The sequence below is a fragment of the Bubalus bubalis genome, chromosome 4, assembly GCF_019923935.1.
Source record: "Bubalus bubalis isolate 160015118507 breed Murrah chromosome 4, NDDB_SH_1, whole genome shotgun sequence".
Taxonomy (NCBI): Eukaryota; Metazoa; Chordata; class Mammalia; order Artiodactyla; family Bovidae; genus Bubalus; species Bubalus bubalis.
The window spans coordinates 15,293,756-15,315,705 of record NC_059160.1 but is presented as its reverse complement, the minus strand read 5'-3'; the positions used below and the strand labels follow the sequence as shown (position 1 = coordinate 15,315,705).

General features: G+C 46.2%; 1 protein-coding gene and 1 non-coding gene across 2 annotated transcripts in view; one reads left to right on the top strand and one right to left on the bottom strand.

Moving 5' to 3' along the window:
- The window catches only part of ANO2 (anoctamin 2), a 328,569-nt gene that overhangs the window by 278,400 nt on the left and 28,219 nt on the right, over window positions 1-21,950 (top strand). Inside the window, exon 19 of the mRNA XM_044941951.2 lies at window positions 10,139-10,284. Within this exon, the coding sequence (XP_044797886.2) occupies window positions 10,139-10,284 (146 nt within the window). The remainder of the gene's footprint in view (window positions 1-10,138; window positions 10,285-21,950) is intronic.
- On the bottom strand, window positions 3,073-3,144 carry TRNAC-GCA. Its single transcript has one exon. It is a non-coding gene; the product is annotated as a tRNA-Cys (tRNA).

Below are 21,950 nucleotides of genomic sequence, written 5' to 3'. Positions count from 1 at the left end.
ATGATGCCTGGGTCTCAGCTTTCTGATTGACAGTCATTCCGTGATAGTCATCAAGTAGTGCCAGTGGGACACATGGTGCCTGTGCTCTAGGAGCTTAGCATCTCAGAGAGAACACATTTGTTACGGACCAACATCCAGGACATAGACAGACTGGAAAAAGATGTGCCCCTTTGAAGCTGTGAGACCAGCCTGTCCACCACTGCTACCCTCCAAACATCTGGGGAAAACACCTGTCTTTCCAGTACATGGGATGGCATTAGATACAGCTTGTGGGTGTGAGATGCCCGTTTTTTCTTTCCCGGGCATCTGTTCTACCACTTAGCCCATCCACTCTGCATCCAGAAGTCCTTTCAGAGTGTAAGAGAGGAAAGAAATCAGCCATGTGTTTGGACAGTGTGTGGATGTTCCCCAACCATCAATTCCATCAGTTCCATGACAGATGAAACCTACACATGGCTGCTTTCCTTGCAGACTAAATTTTCTTCCTTATGCTTGATGTGTGTTTAATATGCCACCCTTTAATTGGTGGTATTTGCATAGTAATTCGTAGAGCTGTGAGCTAGTCACTTCCTATGTCTCACTGTCCTCATCTCTTGATGAAAAGGATTTAACAATTCATAATGTAATATATATTTAGTATGTAATAATGTAATAATCTCTAAGGTATTGTCATTTCAGCTCTAGCATTCTATGAACCTCTCCTCTAGTCAATGAAACTGGTCACTGCTGATTCCAAGACAAGTCACTTCTATTTCAGAAGATTTTGTCCTCATTTTAGTTCTTAGTCTGTTGCTGTTCAGTCCCTAAGTTGTGTCTGACTGTTTGTGACCCCATGGACTGCAGCACGCCAGGCTCCTCATCCTTCACTATCTCCCAGAGTTGCTCAGATTCATGTCCATTGAGTCAGTGATGCTATCTAATCATCTCTAGTATGTTAATGGACACATATAGCCTAATCACTTTTCACTTTTATGCGTTGGAGAAGGAAATGGCAACCCACTCCAGTGTTCTTGCCTGGAGAATCCCAGGGGTGGAGGAGCCTGGAAGACTGCTGTCTATGGGGTCACACAGAGTCGGACACGACTGAAGCGACTTAGCAGCAGCAGCAGCAGCTGCATAGCCTAATCAGGAGGCTGAATTCAGGGATGTAGAGCAAAATTTCTTCCACCAAGCCTTACAGTCTATTATCTTCAAAGTGAAAGTAAAAGTAGCTCAGTTGTGTCCGACTCTGTGACCCCAAGGACTGTAGTCCATGGAATTCTCCAGGCCAGAATACTGGAGTGGGTAGCCTTTCCCTTCTCCAGGGGATCTTCCCAACCCAGGGACCGAATGCAGGTCTCCTGCATCGTAGGCGGATTCTTTACCAGCTGAGCCACAAGGAAAGCAAAGTTCTCAGTAATTCTACAGATTGTGATTTGAATTTGTTCACCTGCAGTCACCGTGATTTTGGCTAATAGGTCTTCCACACTCCACCCAGAGCCCACTCTCAGTGGATTAGACTCATCCAACCCAAAGTTCATGCACCTGGCTGTATCCTTGTATATGACAGAGTTGAGAAACATAAGGTAAAGCAAGGAAAAAATGGGGGTCTCTAATAGGCAAAAGAGAAATGACAGCTGAGCCTGATGATGAGGAGGGAATATTATAAATTATAAAAACTGGATCTAATGGTCTTTAATTCTTTGATGGAGGCAGTGCATCTCTGTAGGATAGAGATTTTTGTCAACAGATCTGGTTTTAAATCTAGGCATTACAAAATACTCACTGTAAAACCTTGGGGAAGTTATTCTAGAAAGATACATGGGTATGTAAAAATACATCTTGCTTATATACTCTGCTTTCTAGAAAAGAGAAAACATGGGCAACTGAGAAAGGAAGAGCCATTTTTGGGCGTTACAGGCAGCCAAGGTGTTCCCGAGTGTCACTGGCTTTTGTGTTTACAAGTGATGCTGTCTGAGTGTTTCAAGTCCAGGGAAGAGACCTTGTCAGGACTCAGGATGACTTTTTTCTCTTCTATTCTGGGACCAAAGACTTGTGGCTCATGGTGGCTCTTAGGTACTTTCAGATACCTGCATCCAATTTTTGTTTTTCCTTCAGGGAGATTAATATTAATCTTAGAGGCCAGACTTGATTTTTAAAAAACAAAAGCAAGTCTGAGGAGTTAAGTAGGTGATCATACCGGATAAGAATATTTGGTAAAAAATATGATTATACATGTAAGATTGATCATCTTTTACATTCATTGTCTACTTCTGAAAGCGATTTTCTAGATTTGTCCAAAGAAAATTTTAAAATGTTAAAGACTATTGAACTGACCTTTGTTAGTAAGCCAGGTACTTGGCTCTAACTTGTCTATCTCTCTGAGAATGCAGTGTTCTCCTTAGATTCCCTGTGTGTGCATGCGTGCATGCTTGTGTATTGTAAAAAGCACCGCCACTACAATTCTGGTGGCGTCTCAAGTCAAACAGCCCAGCGGGCTTCTTTATTAGATTGTTTGCCAATCTTTAGTCACTGTCAGCAACTTCTAAATTGTTTTCCATTATTTAACTAGACACAAAGAGTGGAACATGACTGAGTGACTTTCACTCACATTTACCTAAACAGCTATTTGCATATTAATTTCCTCTAAACCAATTCACTTTTTAAGTCCATCTCATTTCTGAAAATGGAAAACTAATCCTATCAGTCACCCTGAATAGCAAATAACAGTAGAAAGAAATACAATAAAAATGATCCATTATTAATCATTGATCTTAGTGTAAGATCTGCATTCTCTTTATTGAAAAGGAAGTCACTCAAATGCCGTGGAGCTATTAACAACATACCATGGGTGGACTGGGGTTTTCTCCAGGCATGCAATCAGAGGGATAGGTTGAGAGCAGTAAAGGGAATAATTCTCCCAGGTCCTCTAAGGAGATGTAAGACCAAGTCTAGTGAAAGTGAAAGTGAAGTTGCTCAGTCGTGTCCGACTTTTCGTGACCCCATGGACTGTAGCGTACCAGGCTCCTCAGTCCATGGAATTTTCCAGGCAAGAGTACTGGAGTGGGTTGCCATTTCCTTCTCCAGGGGATCTTCCCAACCCAGGGATCGAACCCGGGTCTCCTGCATTGCAGGCAGACGCTTTACCATCTGAGCCACCAGGGAAGCCCAAGACCAAGTCTAGAGACCTTCCAAAAACATGCTATGAACTGCAAGTGGAGCTTGTCCTTTGCTTGGGAGACATTGACTTAGAGCGATGTTCTTGCCTCTTAACCCCATGGATCTCCACAAGGCTGGCACAGATACTAGGTGTTTCCATGAATACTGTACACCTGCCCTTTGGGACCTCAGATAAGCATCTTCAGCTTCCAGATTTCTCTCTTGTTACCCCTAAATTTTGTAGGGGCCCCGGTCAGGGCCCCCACGGAAGGCCAGCTCTGTCTAGGCACCATCCAAACAGAAGCGTGTCCCTGGAGGTGTACAAATGAAGTGCTTTCAATGAAGGCAGCCAAACTGGGGACAACTCTGTAGCCAGTGAGGACATGATGAGAAATGAAACTGAAGCTGTGTGGTCTGGCCAGGCAGCCCCAGGCTGCCTGGGCCTGACATTGTGACAGGCTTTCCAGAGGGGAGGCAGGTGGTTTTCAACACAACGGGACTCAGAATAATGCTCATTGGCAGCTCCTTCTGGCATGACTTCAGATGTGTCTGGCGGCAGGGCAGGAGCCAATCCTGTGCTACTTATTTCCTGAGTCCCTTGATGGGGGCTGTCCTCATCTCCCTCACCACACTCACACACCCACACACACACTCACACACACACACACACCTGTGTTTGTGCAAAATGGACTTTAGATCCTGAAACACACCACAGTACATCCCAGCTTCACTATAATTTTATCTCAAACTCATCTCCAGTATCCCATGAAGTAAATAGAAAATGGCTTTTATCATTCATGGAGATGAATGTGTGTGTGTGTGTGTGTGTGTGTGTGTGTATGAAAGAGAGGGAGAGAGAAAAAAAGGGTAAATGCTGTTTTTCTCAGGTGTCAGATTCTTTCCCAAGTAACGTCTGGGATGGACAGAGCAGATGGATTAATAGGTCCACTGTCAAAATGTCTCCTGGTCTCTATTCTTTCTAGAAGCACCAGATCACATCCCCAAACAGCTGCAACATACCCCTGGACACAGCCAGGAAGATTTTGTAAACTTTCTTCTTTTTTTGATAAATGTGATGTCTTATATTTCAGGACATAAAACAGTCTCTTTTTAAACCGATCACAGGAGAGGGAGGTGTGTGTTCTCCTCAGTACAGTGGAATCTGGCCGTGAATCAGAGGTTTAAGGAACAAATTTGAATCCTGTCCCATGTCAAGAAGAGGAATACACAACTCAGAGGTTGATGTGTTTCTCTTCTTGTGCCCCATCCCAGGCTCAGTTCTGCCTTCTTTCACGAGGCTTGAGGTCTGTGGAGCCAGGGGCATTGGAAGCCTGCCCGAGGCCCTGATTCCTCCGGTTGGGGGCGAGGGGAGGAGGCAAGGTGTGACCAAAGGTCACCGTGGTCTCAGGGTGAGCCTGTAGGGCACACACAGGGGGAAGGCTCAGGGTTCTGGACAGAGTTTCTGAAACTTGTCATTAACAAGGGACAGAGAAAGAGCAGATGAAAAGGAGACGAGGGTAACATCAAAGGAGTTATTTTAACAAGGGAGTGCATCGTACGGTCGGAATCACCATCTGAGGCTTTCCACACGGCCCATCTGTGTGTTATACAATGTGCAGGATTCCTGGTAAATCCTGCACTGGAGGGACTTCCTTTATTCATGTTTTTAATGGGGACTGGGATCTCCAGGAGGGAGGCTCCTGGGAAAGACAGGGTTCATAAGAACTTTGTGGGCTTTGGGACCTGCCCACAGTGCAGCGCACAGCTGACCACCCTGTCTTTCTTCCATCTGCCCTCCACGTTGGCCGTGGGGTCTCATGGTTGAGCATCTGTTCCCGTGACTGCTCTTTCCTTCTGTTTTTTCTCCTTGGAAGTTTCCTTCCCCTCCACTCCGCACACAGATATGTTTATTGTGAGGGTTTCTACTGTTCTCTCTGTGATGGTTCTTGAGTCTCTAGCTCTAACTTCAATCTGTTTGCAGAGCTCCAGGCCACATATTGGAGAAGGACATGGCAACCGACTCCAGTATTTTTGCCTGGGACATCCCATGGACAGAGGAGCCTGGCGGGCTATTGCCCATGGGGCTGCAAAGAGTTGGACACGACTGAGCAACTAAACATCAAGAACAAGACCACATATAGCAAGGCTTACTTGGCATCCCTCATGAGGTTCTCTCATGAGACTCTCCATCTCAACACGTCCTCCCCTTGTTCTCTTGTGTCTCCCAGCTTAGCCAGCTCTGCAACAAGCCACACACCTGGTTGAGGACTCTAGATATCATCCTTGGTCCCTCTTTCCTTTCCAACTGCAGTTCCCCACTTGCTTAACCCCACCTCTGAAGCATGTCGCCATCTCTCTGCTTCCCTTTGTGTCCATGGCAACTGTCCTAGCCTCTGCGACCCTGATCTCTCACTGGCACCCCGGCATCCAGGTGGCTTAAAAGGCCATCTTCATGAGCTTGGGCTACCTCTCAAGTCATCTTCCATCACCTTCTGTCTCTTACTCTACGTTCCAAACACTTTGAACTCCTTTTAGTCCTGCAATGAGCCATACTCACACGGTCTGTGGCTGTTGCACAGATAATTCTCTGTGTCTAGAACACACACCTTTCCCCATCACAGCATTCTCTCTCTCCTGCTGCTTTGCTCATCTTTTGTCATGTGATTGGTTTATATGTTTCTTCCCTGGGAAAAACTTGCAGGTTGGGTTGACCATCATCTCCTAAATCTCACCCTTTCTAATACTCATTACACAGGACGAGTGATGTTTGTTTAAGTGTCCACTGTCCCAGCTGAATTACCTCGTTAAGCACATCAAATGCCTTTCAGTTCAGTTCAGTTCAGTTGCTCAGTCGTGTCTGACTCTTTGCGACTCCATGAACTGCAGCACACCAGGCCTCCCTGTCCATCACCAACTCCCAGAGTCCACCCAAACGCATGTTCATTGTGTCGGTGATGCCATCCAACCATCTCCTCCTCTGTCATCTCCTTCTCCTCATGCCCGCAATCTTTCCCAGCATCAGGGTCTTTTCAAATGAGTCAGGTATCTGCATCAGGTGGCCAAAGTATTGGAGTTTAAGCTTCAGCATCAGTCCTTCCAATGAACACTCAGGACTGATCTCCTTTAGGATGGACTGGTTGGATCTCCTTGCAGTCCAAGGGACTCTCAAGAGTCTTCTCCAACACCACAGTTCAAAAGCATCAATTCTTTGGTGCTCAGCTTTCTTTATAGTCCAACTCTCACATCCATACATGACTACTGGAAAAACCATAGCCTTGACTAGACGGACCTTTGTTGGCGAAGTAATGTCTCTGCTTTTTAATGTGCTGTCTAGGTTGATCATAACTTTCCTTCCAAGGAGCAAGCATCTTTTAATTTCATGGCTGCAACCACCATCCGCAGTGATTTTGGAGCCCAGAAAAATAAAGTCAGTCACTGTTTCCACTATTTTCCCATCTATTTCCCAAGAAGTGATGGGACCGGATGCCATGATCTTCGTTTTCTGAATGTTGAGCTTTAAGCCAACTTTTTCACTCTCCTCTTTCACTTTCATCAAGAGGCTTTTTAGTTCCTCTTTACTTTCTGCCATAAGGGTGGTGTCATCTGCATATCTGAGGTTATTGATATTTCTTCCAGAAATCTTGATTCCAGCTTGTTTCTTCCAGTCCAGTGTTTCTCATGATGTACTCTGCATATAAGTTAAATAAGCAGGGTGACAATATACAGCCTTGACGTACTCCTTTTCCTATTTGGAACCAGTCTGTTGTTCCAAGTCCAGTTCTAACTGTTGCTTCCTGACCTGCATACAGATTTCTCAAGAGGCAGGTCAGGTGATCTGGTATTCCCATCTCTTGAAGAATTTTCCACAGTTTATTGTGATCCACACAAAGGCTTTGGCATAGTCAATAAAGCAGGAATAGATGTTTTTCTGGAACTCTCTTGCTTTTTCCATGATCCAGCGGATGTTGGCAATTTGATCTCTGGTTCCTCTGCCTTTTCTAAAACCAGCTTGAACATCAGGAAGTTCACGGTTCACATATTGCTGAAGCCTGGCTTGGAGAATTTTAAGCATTTCTTTACTAGCATGTGAGATGAGTGCAATTGTGTGGTAGTTTGAGCATTCTTCAGCATTGCCTTTCTTTGGGATTGGAATGAAAACTGACATTTTCCAGTCCTGTGGCCACTGCTGAGTTTTCCAAATTTGCTGACATATTGAGTGTAGCACTTTCACAGCATCATCTTTCAGGATTTGGAATAGTTCAACTGGAATTCTATCACCTCCACTAGCTTTGTTCGTAGTGCTGCTTTCTAAGGCCCACTTCACTTCACATTCCAGGATGTCTGGCTCTAGGTCAGTGATCACACCATCGTGATTATCTGGGTCGTGAAGATCTTTTTTGTACAGTTCTTCTGTGTATTCTTGCCATCTCTTCTTAATATCTTCTGCTTCTGTTAGGTCCATACCATTTCTGTCCTTCATCGAGCCCATCTTTGCATGAAATGTTTCTTTGGTATCTCTGATTTTCTTGAAGAGATCTCTAGTCTTTCCCATTCTGTTGTTTTCCTCTATTTCTTTGCATTGATCGCTGAAGAAGGCTTTCTTATCTCTTCTTGCTATTCTTTGGAACTCTGCATGCAGATGCTTATATCTTTCCTTTTCTCCTTTGCTTTTCGCTTCTCTTTTCACAGCTATTTGTAAGGCCTCCCCAGACAGCCATTTTGCTTTTTTGCATTTCTTTTCCATGAAGATGGTCTTGATCCCTGTCTCCTGTACAATGTCACAAACCTCATTCCATAGCTCATCAGGCACTCTATCTATCAGATCTAGGCCCTTAAATCTATTTCTCAGTTCCACTGTATAATCATAAGGGATTTGATTTAGGTCATACCTGCATGGTCTAGTGGTTTTCCCTACTTCCTTCAGTTTAAGTCTGAATTTGGCAATAAAGAGGGTCTTAGATCCCCAGATAGGGATCAAACTCACATCCCCTGCATTGCAAGGTAGTTTCTTAACCACTGGACCACCTCAGGGAACTCCCCATCAAATATCTTTCATTTCTTATGTAGTTTTTGGTTTTGTTCTATCATTTTTTAAATCAAAATATAAGTGATTTACAATATTGTGTTAGATTCAGGTATACAGCAAAGTGATTCAGCTGTGTGTAGCAGTATAGTAGCAGTTCAGAACTGAATAGGGATATATGCATGTGTTTAATTTCCCATGATTAATTATAACCATTTATTATTCTTTACTAAAGATTGGGTGAAGTATCTGGTTACTGGCACTTGGAGGGAAAGTCTCAGTTTGAGTTCTGGTCCTGGACCTTCTCTTCCTCCTTCCCACTCTCCTTCTCTTTTTTTCTTTCCTTTTTTCGTTTCTCTCTTCATGTTTTTTTTTTTTTTCCTTCATCTTCTCCCTCTGTCCTGAATCACAGTCAGGGTCTCAGCTTGTTCCTAAATTCACACTGTTTGACTTCAGAATCTTTAGGCTTCCTTTTGGCTTCTCTTAATTTCTTGTGGTCACAGAATTGTTGCTTGCTATCTTATTATGAAATATTTTATCTAATTATTGCATCTGTGGATCTCAACCATTCTTTACATCCTCCTGTGATGAAGAGGAGGAGGAGGACAGTGATAGATATATTTATGGAGCTCTTGGCATATAACAAGCCTTAAGCGTATTACATAGATTTTCTACTTTGACCCAACGGACTAGTTAATATTTATTTCTCATCTTATAGGTAAGAAAACTAAAGCTTATGGAGTCTTCAACCTCATACCAACCCCAAGAGGCTGGGCCATTATTATCTTGTTATTATTTTAGGCCAAAAACATCCTGAATTAAGTTGACTCATCTACTTGGGCTGCTACTGGGTGGCTTAAACAACAGGAGTGTATTTTCTCACACTTCTGGGGGCTTGATAGTTCAAGATAAAGACTGGCCATGTTTGGTTCCTAGTGAGGGCTTCTTCCTGGCTTTCAGATCACTGTCTCCTCACTGTAACCTCATATGGTAGAGATAGATTAAAATTTTAGTTGTATTTATTTCTTTGGCTGTGCTGGGTCTTTTCTCAGTTGCAGCACATGGGATCCTTAGATGTAGCATACGAGCTCTTAGTTGGGGTCGTGAGATCTAGTTCCCTGACCAGGGATTGAACCTGCATTGGGAGCACAAAGTCTTAGCCACTGGACCACCAGCGAAGTCCCTCTCTTCCTTTTCTTACAAGGCAAACAACCCTCTAGGTGAGGACCCACCTTTATGACCCCAGTGAACTTTAATGACTTCCTAAAAGCCCTGTCTTGACATACAGTCACACTGGGACTTAGAGCTTCACACATATGAATTGGAGGGTGGGGAATGGGTGCAGCTTACCCCGTGGTGGTGGTTAGACAATGTTTGCTTGGCTTTAATGGACATAATTGAAAGCAGGAGGAGAAGGGGATGACAGAAGATGAGATGGTTGGATGGCATCACTGACTCGATGGACATGAGTTTGAGCAAGCTCCAGGAGTTGGTGATGGACAGGGAAGCCTGGCGTGCTGCAGTCCATGGGGTCACAAAACGTTGGATGTGACTGAGTAAACTGACAGAATGGACATATGCTATTTATATTATTAAGACCTGAAAATGTTTGAGCTGGTAAGAGAGCATCATTTCTAGTATTTTCTAAACACTCCCCATTCCCCATGAAGAGGGTGGGTAGTCCATCCATTAGACAATAGGACTGTCTGAGCATCTGACAGGTAGGGCCACTTCTCTGTTGCTTATCCAACAGCAGAAAGAATTCATTTTCTTTGGATTTGAAGAAACTTGATCCTTTGTGGGGGATCCTTTTATTATCCTAACAGAGGACCACCTCAGATCGTCTCCTTGTTGTTCCTTCTCTTGTCCTTAGATCAGAGTGGCTTCGATATCAAGACAGTCGCTTTTCTCTTTTCTGTCTGCAGAACGCACCCTCTCCTCTAGAGGCTTCTGGTGACTGGTCGCTTTCTTTTCCAGGAAGCTGAAGAAGCTATTTCGGAAGCTGAAAGATGAGACAGAGCCTGAAGAAGCTGACTCTGCCCATTCAAAGCATCCAGAGCAGTGGGACCTAGACTACAGCTTGGAACCGTACACTGGACTGACGCCGGAGTATATGGAAATGAGTAAGATCCTATGGACTTTCCTTTTGCTGGAGGTGGGTTCAGATAAGTAGTCGAAGGTGGAGGGGAGGATTAGGAAAATCCCCGGGGCAGCGTCTGCTCCTTTGAAGGCTTCATGGCTACCTGTGTCGCCTTCAGGGCCACGTGGAAGCTAAGGAGGAAGGGGCAGAAGGAGCCTTGAGCTGAAGCACCTCATCACCCATTTGATACTCACACGGAGCCCTCTTCTCTTTGCATCTCCTCTCATCTATCAAATGAGAAGCTTTGTCTCTAGGTTTCTTTCCATGGTTTCTATCATGAGAGGCAATTGAGAAGTCTGAAATTTAAGAATGGACTTTCCATTAAGGAAGAATAAAGTAGTCCCCTGACATTTGGGACAAGGAATATCCATCTTGACAAGGAGAATAGAAGAGAGTCCCTCCCTCTAATCAGGCAGGGCTCAAAACATGTGAGCTTTTCTCTAAAAGTGGTGAGGATGTTTTGGGTAGGCAGTCAGAGGAGTATTTCTAGTTAGAATCTCTGATTGCCCTTGGATGAGCCTTGAGAGTGGGAGTGTGTGTAGCACAGGCTGGTAGACACAGTCATCTCAGATGTGGTTGGGGAGCCATGCATTCTCCATCTTGAGCAGTGTCCCAGCTTGGACCAGCTGCCTTCAAATGCTTGGCCACTTGTGAATAATCCTGATCTCTCACTGGGGTGGATATTTGAGAAGCCTGTTTCCAAGACTTGGAACGAATGAATTAAAAACAGAGGACCAAGAGGGCAGATGTACCATCTAAATATTGACTCAGTCTAGAGTGTGTGGAGAAGCTTCAATGAGATCCCACGACAGAATCACTCAGTACTTTCTACCAATAGACCCTCATTGTGTTTGCATAATGGTTCCAGCCTCCTTTGGTTAATCCCTTCTCACAGGGGGCCACTCATGCCTCTGTGTATCAGGTACCTCACTTGTTATTTCAAATTGATATTTATCCTGTCTCTTCATAGTGTGTGTGTGTGTGTGTGTGTGTGTGTGTGTGTGTGTGTGCATGCACACATGCATGTGTGTTAAGGGTACAGCAGTGGACAAGGTCTAGATCAGATGGCTAACAACATTCTGTTCTAGCCCTGGGGTCTCTAAAAAGATGTGTTAGCTGCTCAGTTGTGTCCAACTCTTTGTGACCCCATGGACTGCAGCCCACCAGGCTTCTCTGTCCATGGGATTCTTCAGGCTAGAATACTGGAGTGGGTTGCCATTTCCTTCTCCTGGGGATCTTCCCCACCCAGGGATTGAACCTGGGTCTCCTGTATTGCATTCTTTACCATCTGAGCCACTAGGGAAGCCCAGGGTCTCTTAAAATTCCAGGCAAATCCTGAGCTTTGTCATCTAAATAAACTTGCCAAAGAAGAAACAGTCATTAGGCCTGCCTCAGGAGCAATAGACACAGAAAACATCAAAACCCAGTTTGTATAAACATGTGGCACCCTGCTGCTTTTCACGTCTCACCAAGTTCTACCTCTCATCCCTCTCCAACATTGAATCAGGCATTAACACAGACACAGCCGTTTGGATTTCAGATGTCCTTCTGTGTCTGCCATCCTCTCAGGAAGAAATTGTTGCCAGATTGGGGGAGAGGCTTGTTCCTTACTCCAGAACCCCTGTAGCTCTGTCTTTCAAACTCCACCTTCCAACTCAAGTCCCTCCCCTACCACCCAATTATTTGTGTAGGTGTTTACGTAAGTGTCTGCCTATCTCTCCAGAGCTGACTATTTCAAAGCTCCCTCTCTTGAGTGATAAAGAGCAGAGAACCTTGAGCCATACTCCCTGGGTTCAAATCCTGGCTCTGTCACCAGTTAGCTGGACAGCTTTGGGCAAATGGCTAACCCTAACTTTGAGCCTGACCCCGACCCTGACCCTCATCTAATTCTGACCCTGACCCCAACTTCACTGGATAGTTGTCGTGAAACTCTTATAAGGCACTCAGGGGGAGGAACTGTGGTGCTGGAGAAGACTCCTGAAGGTCCCTTGGACAGCAAAAAGATCAAACCAGTCAATCCTAAAGGAAATTGACCCTGAATACTCATTGGAAAGACTAATGCTGAAGCTGAAGCTCCAATACTTTGGCCATCTGATATGAAGAGCTGACTCACTGGAAAAGACCCTGATACTAGAAAAGATTGAAGGCAAAAGGAGAAGGGGGCAACAGGGGATGAGATGGTTGGATGGCATTGTCGACTCTATGGACCTGAGTTTGAGCAAACTCCAGGAGATGATGAAGGACAGGGAAGCCTGACATGCTGCAGTCCATGGGGTTGCAGAGAATCAGACATGACTGACTGACTGAACAACAGCAGAGTGAGGGACAAGTCTGGAGACCAGGACAGTCTCTCCAACAATCCAGGTTGATACTGATTCAGCCTTGAGTGGGGGAGGAAGCCTGGACCACACAGGGGCTTTCTATGCTGAGTTCCACAGAAACTCACTCACAGAACTCTTGAGGCCATTTTGCTAAGCTATTAGCTGTTTTAGAGACATGATTATTTTATTATAAGTGAAAGGACAGTGTTTCTGACTTAGACGTCCTTCATTCCTGGTATCTCTGGGTTATCCTCTTCACCCTTTACGTGACTGTTTGCCCCCAGTATGATCACAGATGAGGTACAGGATACACTTTACCCAATGGTGACTTCATCTAGCCGTGTAGGCTACATGTGGTTGGAGGATGTTCTGGGGCTCAGTCCTAAGCGTGCTGTGGCTGGTTACATGGCTTAATGCTTTCAAGTCAGCCAAGCCCTATTTCCTCATCTGAGAAGTAGCTTTGATGAAAATATCACCTACTTTGTAGGATGCTTCTGAAAACTAGGAGATGAATCTGGAGTAGTTAAAAATCAGTACTTGGGAAACTCCCCTGGTGGTCCGGTGGCTAAGACTTTGCACTGCCAAAGCATGGGGTGTGGGTTCGACTCCTAGTTGGGGAATTAAGATCCCTGCATGCCATGTGGCATGGCCAAGCAAATATAAAACGAAACAGTCCGCCATCTCGCTACACTTTCAGTGAATATCAGCCACCATTGTTTAGTGTCAAGAGTCCAGTTTCTTTCTCCTGAATCTAGAAATTGACTAAAAACCATCTGGAGGCCCTGAATGCAGTGAGCCCTGGAGGTTTTCCCCATCCCATCAGCATAAGATCAGGTGTTGATTTAAAGACTGAGGGTACAAGATTCCAAGGCAAATCTAAGAATCACACTGGAAACCTGGGATATAAGCATTCTAAGATACTTGTCCTTCCAGTGAACATGGAGGCCTTAGGGCTTTGCTTGTCAAGTCTGGCATCTCACATGGGCTCCTTTTTGGCGTCTGTTGATCTCAAACACACAAACTTTTGTTCCTCTAGTCATCCAAAAAATAATCGCTATTGTCTTCCTGACTTAGGAATTCAATTATCCCCCGGTGCAGCCTCCTCTAGTTTCTTAAGTGCAGCCCAGGCTTTGAGGCCCTCAGGCTATTCATGTGGGTGACGAGCCGCATTTCTTCTTGTCATTGACATTGCCATTACCGGAGATCTCATTTTTCTTAGTTGTGAGCTTACAATGCTGTCAAATCAAAAAGGAGGTGCACGGGTGATTGCATATTTTGGAGTAAGTGCCAGATCCTTATTTTGAAAGACCAAGAGCTGTCAGTCTCCCTTGCTCTCTAGATACACACACAGAGTCATGTAAGAATTACCCAGCTGGTGGAAACAAATGGGACACCTTCCCTCCCTCCACCACCAGGAGACTCGGGCATCCACACCTTGCAGCTGCATCCAAGTTACCTCATGAAATGGCAGATGGAACTTCAGGGTGCAGGAGGCACGTGGATTGGTAGAGGCCATGACTTCTCCATGACTCCTTTCTGACTTTGCCTCATCTCTAGCGGGCAAGAGGGCTGCCTAGGATGATCCAGAACTTTTTTTTTTTTTTAATCCATGGCTCCTTACCTCACTGACTTTGCCTGTTGATTGAAAAATAAAATTGCACCACCCAGGTGGTGCTAGTGGTAAAGAACCCACCTGCCAATGCAGGAGACATAAGAGATACGAGTTCAATCCCTGGGTTGGAAAGATTCCCTGGACAAGGGCATGGCAACCCACTCCAGTATTCTTGCCTGGAGAATCCCACGGACAGAGGAGCCTGGCAGGCTACGCTCCATGGAGTTGCAAAGAGTTGGACATGACTTAAGTGACTGTGCAAGTACATGCAAAAGTTGAGAATTATGTTTTATTTGGCAGACATGCTAAGGACTTAAGCCTAGGAGACAGCCTCTCGGATAGATGAGAAAGACTATTCCAAAGAGGTAAGGGAGGAGCCAGAATACATGTTTTTGTAAAAAAACAAAAAGGTAGTTATAACATCAAAAGATTACTGTTAATTAAAGAACAACCAGACATCTCAGATTAATGAATTTAGCACTTTTCTATGTCTGGGAAGGAAAGCTATGACAAACCTAGGCAGTATATTAAAAAGTAGAGACATCACTTTGCCAACAAAGGTCTGTATAGTCCATGCTATGGTTTTTCTGGTAGTCATGTATGCATGTGAGAGTTGGACCATAAAGAAGGCTGAGTGCCGAAGAATTGATGTGCTGGGGAAGACTGGGGAAGACTCTTGAGAGTCCCTTGGACTGCAAGGATATCAAGCCAGTCAATCCTAAAGGAAATCAACCCTGAATATTCATTGGAAGGACTGATGCTGAAGCTAAAACTCCAATACTTTGGCTACCTGATTTGAAGAGCCAACTCATTGGAAAAGACTCTGATGCTGGAAAAGACTGAAGGCAGAAAGAGAAGAGGGCAACAGAGGAGATGGTTAGATAGCATCACCAACACAATGGACATGAATTTGAGCCAACTATGGGAGATAGTGGAGGACAAAGGAGCCTGGCATGCTGCAGTCCATGAGGTGGCAAAGAGTTGGACACAACTTAGTGACTGAACAATAATAACAAAATGTCTGGGAAGATGCAGGAGTCTGGGGTCATTGAAATCATCTCTTTGATATACACCTTAGCTACCATCCTGACTCCTTCCGGCTGCATAGTCAGGGCGGCTGCAGTGGCAGATGGCTTGATGGCCCTAACATCTTTTGTTGGCTGACTGGCAGGTGAATTTCTTGGTCCACAGTCTCTACTAAGAATTTTGGATTGCCTTGTAAGTCCTCAGCCTTTCCTCTTTGAACAATAGCAGGTACATCCTAATTGCTTTGTTTTCTACTAATTCTTCCCCTTTCCCTTCTCAGCTTTTAAAAAAGTTATTGATTTTAATTGGAAGATAATTACAATATTGTGATGGTTTTTGCCATACATCAACATGAATCAGCCATAGGCTTACATGTCTCCCCCTTCTCAGCTTTTAAAACAGCTTTTTAAAAACACAGTGTATGGAGAGAATGACATAGAAACATATACCCTACCATATGTAACATAAATAGCCAGTGGCAATTTGCTGTGTGATTCAGGGAACTCAAACTGGGGCTCTGTAACAACTTAGAGGGATGGGAAAGGGTGGGAGGTGGGAGGGAGGTTCAGGAGGGAGGGGACATAGGTAAACCTATGGCTGATTCATGCTGATGTTTGGCAGAAATCAATATTTTAGAGCAATCATCCTTCAATTAAAAATAAATTAATTCTAAAATAAAAATGAAAAAAAAAAAGTGATCCAGAGTGTATTATCTTTTCTACCTAGAATCCTTCAACATTAGTGACTAACTCCCTTTCAGATAAAGTTCAGATGCCCTGGTGCAGCATCCAAGGGTATCCACATGTGCTCATCTGGTGGGTCTAAACCGGCATGTGCTAGCCTCTCTGCCACAGCAGGTTCTTGCTGAGTTGTTCAGGCTCAAATGCACCTCCTAGAGGCATTGCTCAGCTCGCCCATCCTCAGTTCCTCTCTTCTCCTGTGCCTGCTCTGGCACAGGAGGAAATGGGAGCACTCTAAGGGATGGACACTGAGTCCTTGTCCTCTCTCGTGGCAACCTCAGCCCAGTTCCTGGAACACAGGAAGGATTCTATAAACTCCTTCTGGAATGAATGACCCTCTGACTCTTTCCTTCCACAGCAGAGAAACAGAGGCCTCCCTGCTCTTTATCCTGTGGTATTTAGACTGGCCTCCCTTTTCACAGTGGGGATACACACAGGTATATACACACACAGACACACACACACACACACACGGGCTTCCCTGGTGACTTAGTGTAAAGAATTCACCTGCCAATGCGGGAGTCACAGCAGACACAGGTTTGATTCCTGGATTGGGAAGATCCCCTGGAGGAGGGCATGGCAACCCACTCCAGTATTCCTGCCTGGAAAATTCTAAGGGCAGAAGAGCCTGACCGGCTACAGTGCATGGGGGTATAAAAAGTCAGATAGGACTGAAGCGACTTAGCACGCACGCACTTGAGGCCAGGAAGAGACTGCATCCAGGGGAATCACTTCTGAGCCCTTCTGCTGGGAGACTTGGTCCTGAGACTGTTCTGGGTTCTCTCACCACCCTCCAGGCATCTCTGTGCAGTCACACCTGCTCTGTCTCTGCACCTCCCCTCTGGTGGAGCTGGTCTTTGTCTGTAGCATCTCTGGAGGCTGCTCCCTCTATTCGGTTCAGCCTCTTTGCCCCCAAACACAGTGCTTCCCCAGCTACACCCTCAGCACCGTCTCTCACAAAGGCCAGCATCTCCCTGCCGCCCTCTGGATTCTTTCTAAGGTCGGGTCGGTCTTATCATCCATTGTTCAAAAACCTCCAGGTCTCCCCATCCTGAGCAAGTCCTCAAGGAGACATCTTTCCACTGTATTTACCCTTAGATTCTTGTCCACACTCTTGGTGCGACCACAAGGAACACCGACCTCTCCCCACCCTCAGCCCACACATCACTCTTTTTATGCTTGACTATATGTGCTGTCCTTGCCCTGGAATCCCCTGTGCCTTCTTGCTCCCATGGCCAGCCAACACGAGTTCCATGTAGCCTCCTCCTAGAGAGGTCCCTGCCCTCCCACCCACGCCCTCCAACACAGTATTTTAGCTCCCCTTCCGTACAGTTTCAGACAAGCTGCCTCCTAAGACAGCCGTGGCTGTTGGTAATTAATTTCAGGGCCTTGCATGGGCTCTGAGAACCTACTGGATAAATCTGCAGAGGGGTGCTGGATACATTGAGGGTATCCTCTATCTCGCTTTGCCTGATCCAGGCTGTAACAATCTCACTTCTAGTAGTGCTGGAATCAACTCTCATTTATAATCAGGCTGGTAATCCAGCGAGTGGGTTATCAAGAGTGGTGGTTATCCTTCTTTCTCTTTCTTTGCCTCCTCCTCCTATAGTTCCCCCTCCCCTTTCCCTACATGGCTGCCTTCTCCCCTCCGCCATGGGCTCCTTTCCAGGGAGCAAGTCAGGAAAGAGGAGAAGGCATAATGCGAGCCCATCTACGCTGCTCACAGGTAGCAGCACTGCGAAAGAGCTTGTGGGAGAGAAGATGCAAGTCTACACGTCATAACCTTGTTGGAGGTACTGGTTTCTGCCTTGGGCTTCCCTGGTGGCTCAGGCGGTAAAGAATCTGGCTTCAATGCAGGAGACAGGGATTTAGTCCCTGGGTCAGGAAGATCCCCTGGAGAAGGGAATGGCAACTTGCTCCAGTACTCTTGCCTGGAGAATTCCATGGATGGAGAAACCTGGCGGGCTACAGTCCATGGGGTTGCTAAGAGTCAGGCACGACTGAGCGACTAACAGCGACTCGATGACAGGACTCACACCATGATGTCCGCTTTCTCTGCACTCTATCTCAAAGCCCTTTGCTCTTCAGATGGTCACTGTAGGGTAAGGGAGCAGCAGCTCTCCTTCCCACCTTCCCAGGGGTTTTGAGGGAAAATCTGGCTGCCTGCTTTCAGCAGGGTGACCTTGGACATGTCACAGCATCTTTCTGGGCCTTGTTTCCTCCTCAACATCAGAGGGATTAGACCAGATGAGTTTCCCTTGCAGAGGGGCAACCCACTGGCCTGTGGTCCTAATCAGTTGTGTAATTTGTCATCAGTCGCACCCTACTACTAATATGTTTTTTTAAAACATAAGGTAAACAGGACCAGTGTTACCCTCGGCTTCTCATGCTTCTAGATTAGGTCTGAGTGAGAGAGGAGGGAGGTTTCTGCACAAAACCTCACTACCCCAGTGGAGCTGGGTGATGTGCAGAATAGTCTTTCATTGAATGTCATGATGAGTTAATTAAGACTTTCAAGCCAGGTCACCCCCAGGGTACCTTACCTGCGTGAGGTCACTCCATGGTCCTTTATCAGGTAACCCTACCAGGGTCCCTTACTTGGGCCAGGTCACCTCCAGGGTCCCTTACCTGGACTAGATCATCCCCAGGGTCCCTTACCTGGTCCAGGTCACCCCAGGGCCCCTTATCTGGACCAGAGTCATCCCAAGGTCCCTTCCAGTGCTGACATCCTAGTCCATTCATACCAGTTGGACAATACATTTCAAAACCAAGAGGCCCAGAGAGTGCTCCAGGTGGCTTCAGGTCACCTTGAAGACCCGTTAGTGAAACTGAGGCTAGAGCCTGTCTCCAGACCATCCCACAGGAGAGTCCCATTAGGACCCGTGGCATCTGGTGCAGTGGGGGCGGGGGGCAGAGTGAGTTTCCCCTTTCCTTCCTGATGGGCTAGACCTCCCCAATCCCAGAAAGACCCTTGACTTGGGCTTTGAACAGAAATGAGAGCCGTGAAACCAAAGCTGCCCGCTGCTTCTGGCGCAGCCCGACACGGTGATCCCTGGCCCCGCTCTCAGCTGTCAGCTTCCTCCCCCAGTGATCCCTGGGACCACCCATGCCGACAGGAAGCGCGCTGAGCCCACTCGGGGCCTGCCGGTTGTAATGGCGAGGCAGGTCATCATCCAGGGAGGTTGCAGGCAGAGATGTATTATACTTGTATTTTTTTCTAAATGGAGCTGGAACTGTGGCCCAGCAGGCCTGGGGGAGGGGCCTCGAGGTGAAGGGGAAGCCGGGAGTCTGGGGGCGGTGGCACGGGATTGGTGGTGGGGATGGGCTGGCTCCAGACAAAGAGAAACCCGAGAGTAGGGGATTAGGCTGCAGAAACCTGCGAGGGGAGCAGCGGGCTTTCCAGGGAATCTCCAATATCAAACCCTTTTCCTGAAGAGCTTACTAGAAAGGACTTCAAGGTAAATCCCCCCTCCCCGGCTCAGAGCTGAGGTTAGAATGCTGGGGCCAGGAGCAGCCGTGACATTAATCATCAGCGTCCCCAGCCCGTCCCCAACCCCAAACGTGGGCTTCGAAGCTCCTTGGCCGCACACCCCTCCCAGCCCAGTTGTGGGGTTTTCCTCAGGGCCCTGACTAGAGAGGAAATCCTTTCTTTGCTTTCAGAGCGGCGAGCGAAAGTCTCTGGACACTTGCAGCCTTCGACTTCAACAGCATGGAAATTTAGCATAAAAACATAGACTGGAGTTTAATCCTCTAAGAGGAGTTTGGGGACACGTTCCAAAAGAACCTCTTGATAAAGTCTTACCACCGTTTTATCAAACAAATTTTTGCTGTTGTTTCACCGCTAAGTCACGTCTGATTCTTTCTGACCCTGTGGACTGTAGCCAGCCAGGCTCCTCTGTCCATGGGATTGTAAGTGACACAGCTGAAGGGTAATGGCTTAGCTTCATGTTATTCACTAAATTATGATGTGAGCTTCTTGAGGGAAAGACTTGTGTCTTAGTCACCAGGACCTGGCATACAGTAGGTACTCAATAAATGTCTGAAGATGAAGGAAGAAGAATAAAGAATGAAAAACATGATCCTCTATTTCAATAGAACTTGAAGACAAGGTGACAGTTGGATTCTACAGACGTCACCATTTTTCTTTTTTTTTTAAGTCTTTATTGAATTTGTTACAGTATAGCTCCTGATGTTTATATCCGGATTTTTGGGCCTGTGAGGCATGTGGGATTTTAGCTGCACCCCCTGCATTGGAAGGCGGAGTCTTAACCACTGGACCACTAGGGAAGTTCCCAGACATCACCATTTTTCAAAGCTGTCCAGACACCCTGGCTATATTGATTTAGCTGGAACAGTCTGCCTCTTCCCCTCCCCCCAGGGGCCAAGATTACTTATTTTGAGGTGCTTTTAATTAGGAGATGCGTGCATGCATTCTTAGTCACTCAGTCGTATCCGACTCTTTGCCACCCTTTGGACTGTAGGCTCCCAGACTCCTCTGTCTTTGAGATTTTTCAGGTAGGAATACTAGAGTGGGTTGCCGTTTTCCCCTCCAGCGGATCTTCCTGACCCAGGGATCGAACTTAGGTCTCTTTCATCTCCTGCACTGCAGGCAGATTCTTTACCTGCTGAGCCACCAAGGAAGCCTATTCTTATCATTGTGCATGCTAAGTCACTTCAGTCATGTCCGACTCTTTGTGCCCCCATAGTCTGAAGCCTCCTAGGCTCGTCCATCCATGGGATTTTCCAGGCAAGAATACTGGAGAAGGTTGCCATTTCATCCTACAGAGGATCTTCTTTACCCAGGGATCAAATCTGAGTCTTCTACATAGCAGGCAGATTCTTTACCTGCTGAGCTACCAGTGAGTGATAGTTGCTCAGTCATGCCTGACTCTTTGCAGCCCTATGCCAGCCTCCTCTGTCTGTGGAATTCTCCAGGCAAGATTACTGGAGTGGGTTGCCATTTCCTTCTGCCAGGGAGCTACCAGGGAAGTCCTTAATTAGGGGAATTCTATCCCCTTAAGGGCAGGTCTTATCTAGCAATACAAGTGGATGAACTTGTAAAATTATCTGGATAGGCCAGGCAAAATACCCCATGTAATAGTCAACTCCTGATATGATTATGCTTCATAACGAATATCCCAGAGTCTCAGTGACTTGCAAATGAGCCAGAGAATAAAGAACAATGGGAAGAGCTGGCTCCAAGCATCACAGAGTAGTCCACTGTGGAAATGATCAAGTAAACGTGGCCACTTACAAAGCGTGGAAGGGAATGAGGCTTCAGAGAGAGCAATGACTTAGGTGGCATCCAGGATTCTTTCCAACAGTCATATTGTTTGGCCATAGACAGTAGGGACCACACTGGGTAATTTCTAAGTTTCCAAGAAAGACTGATGTAGAAAACAAGTCCCGAGCCTGCCTTAGCTGTAAATGATGAGAATTTCCAGAATATCTGTCCAACATCAGTGCTGAAGCCTGCATGTTTTGTCACACAGCCCCAAGTGTGTGCGCTGCAAAGCAGTGCCTCCGAGAACCAGGAAATTCCTTTCCTGGAGCCGTCCTGTTTATACAAACTGAGTCATCCCACTGGATAATCAGGTACCTGCCATCTTCTTCAAATGCCATTTAAATACAGTTCGGGCAGCATCCAGGGTCTCATTGTGGTATTTCTGGGAAGGAGGGTGAATCACAGGTCATGTCTCTCCTTTTCTTTTGAAGCCCACGTTGCTCGTCATTGTCTGTGCTCGGAGCCCCTTTCCCCACAAAGACTTAAGAGAAAAGGCAAGGGTGTATTTGGATACCATGCCTGGAAGGCTCCTGGTATAGAGGAGATGCCCAGTTATGCTTGAGAAATGAATGAGGGAGGGACAGAGTGAATGGAGGCAATATTTTAGGTTAAGATACTGAGAACTCGCTTGTGTTCCCCTTTCTCTTCTTGCTGTCAGCCAAGCTA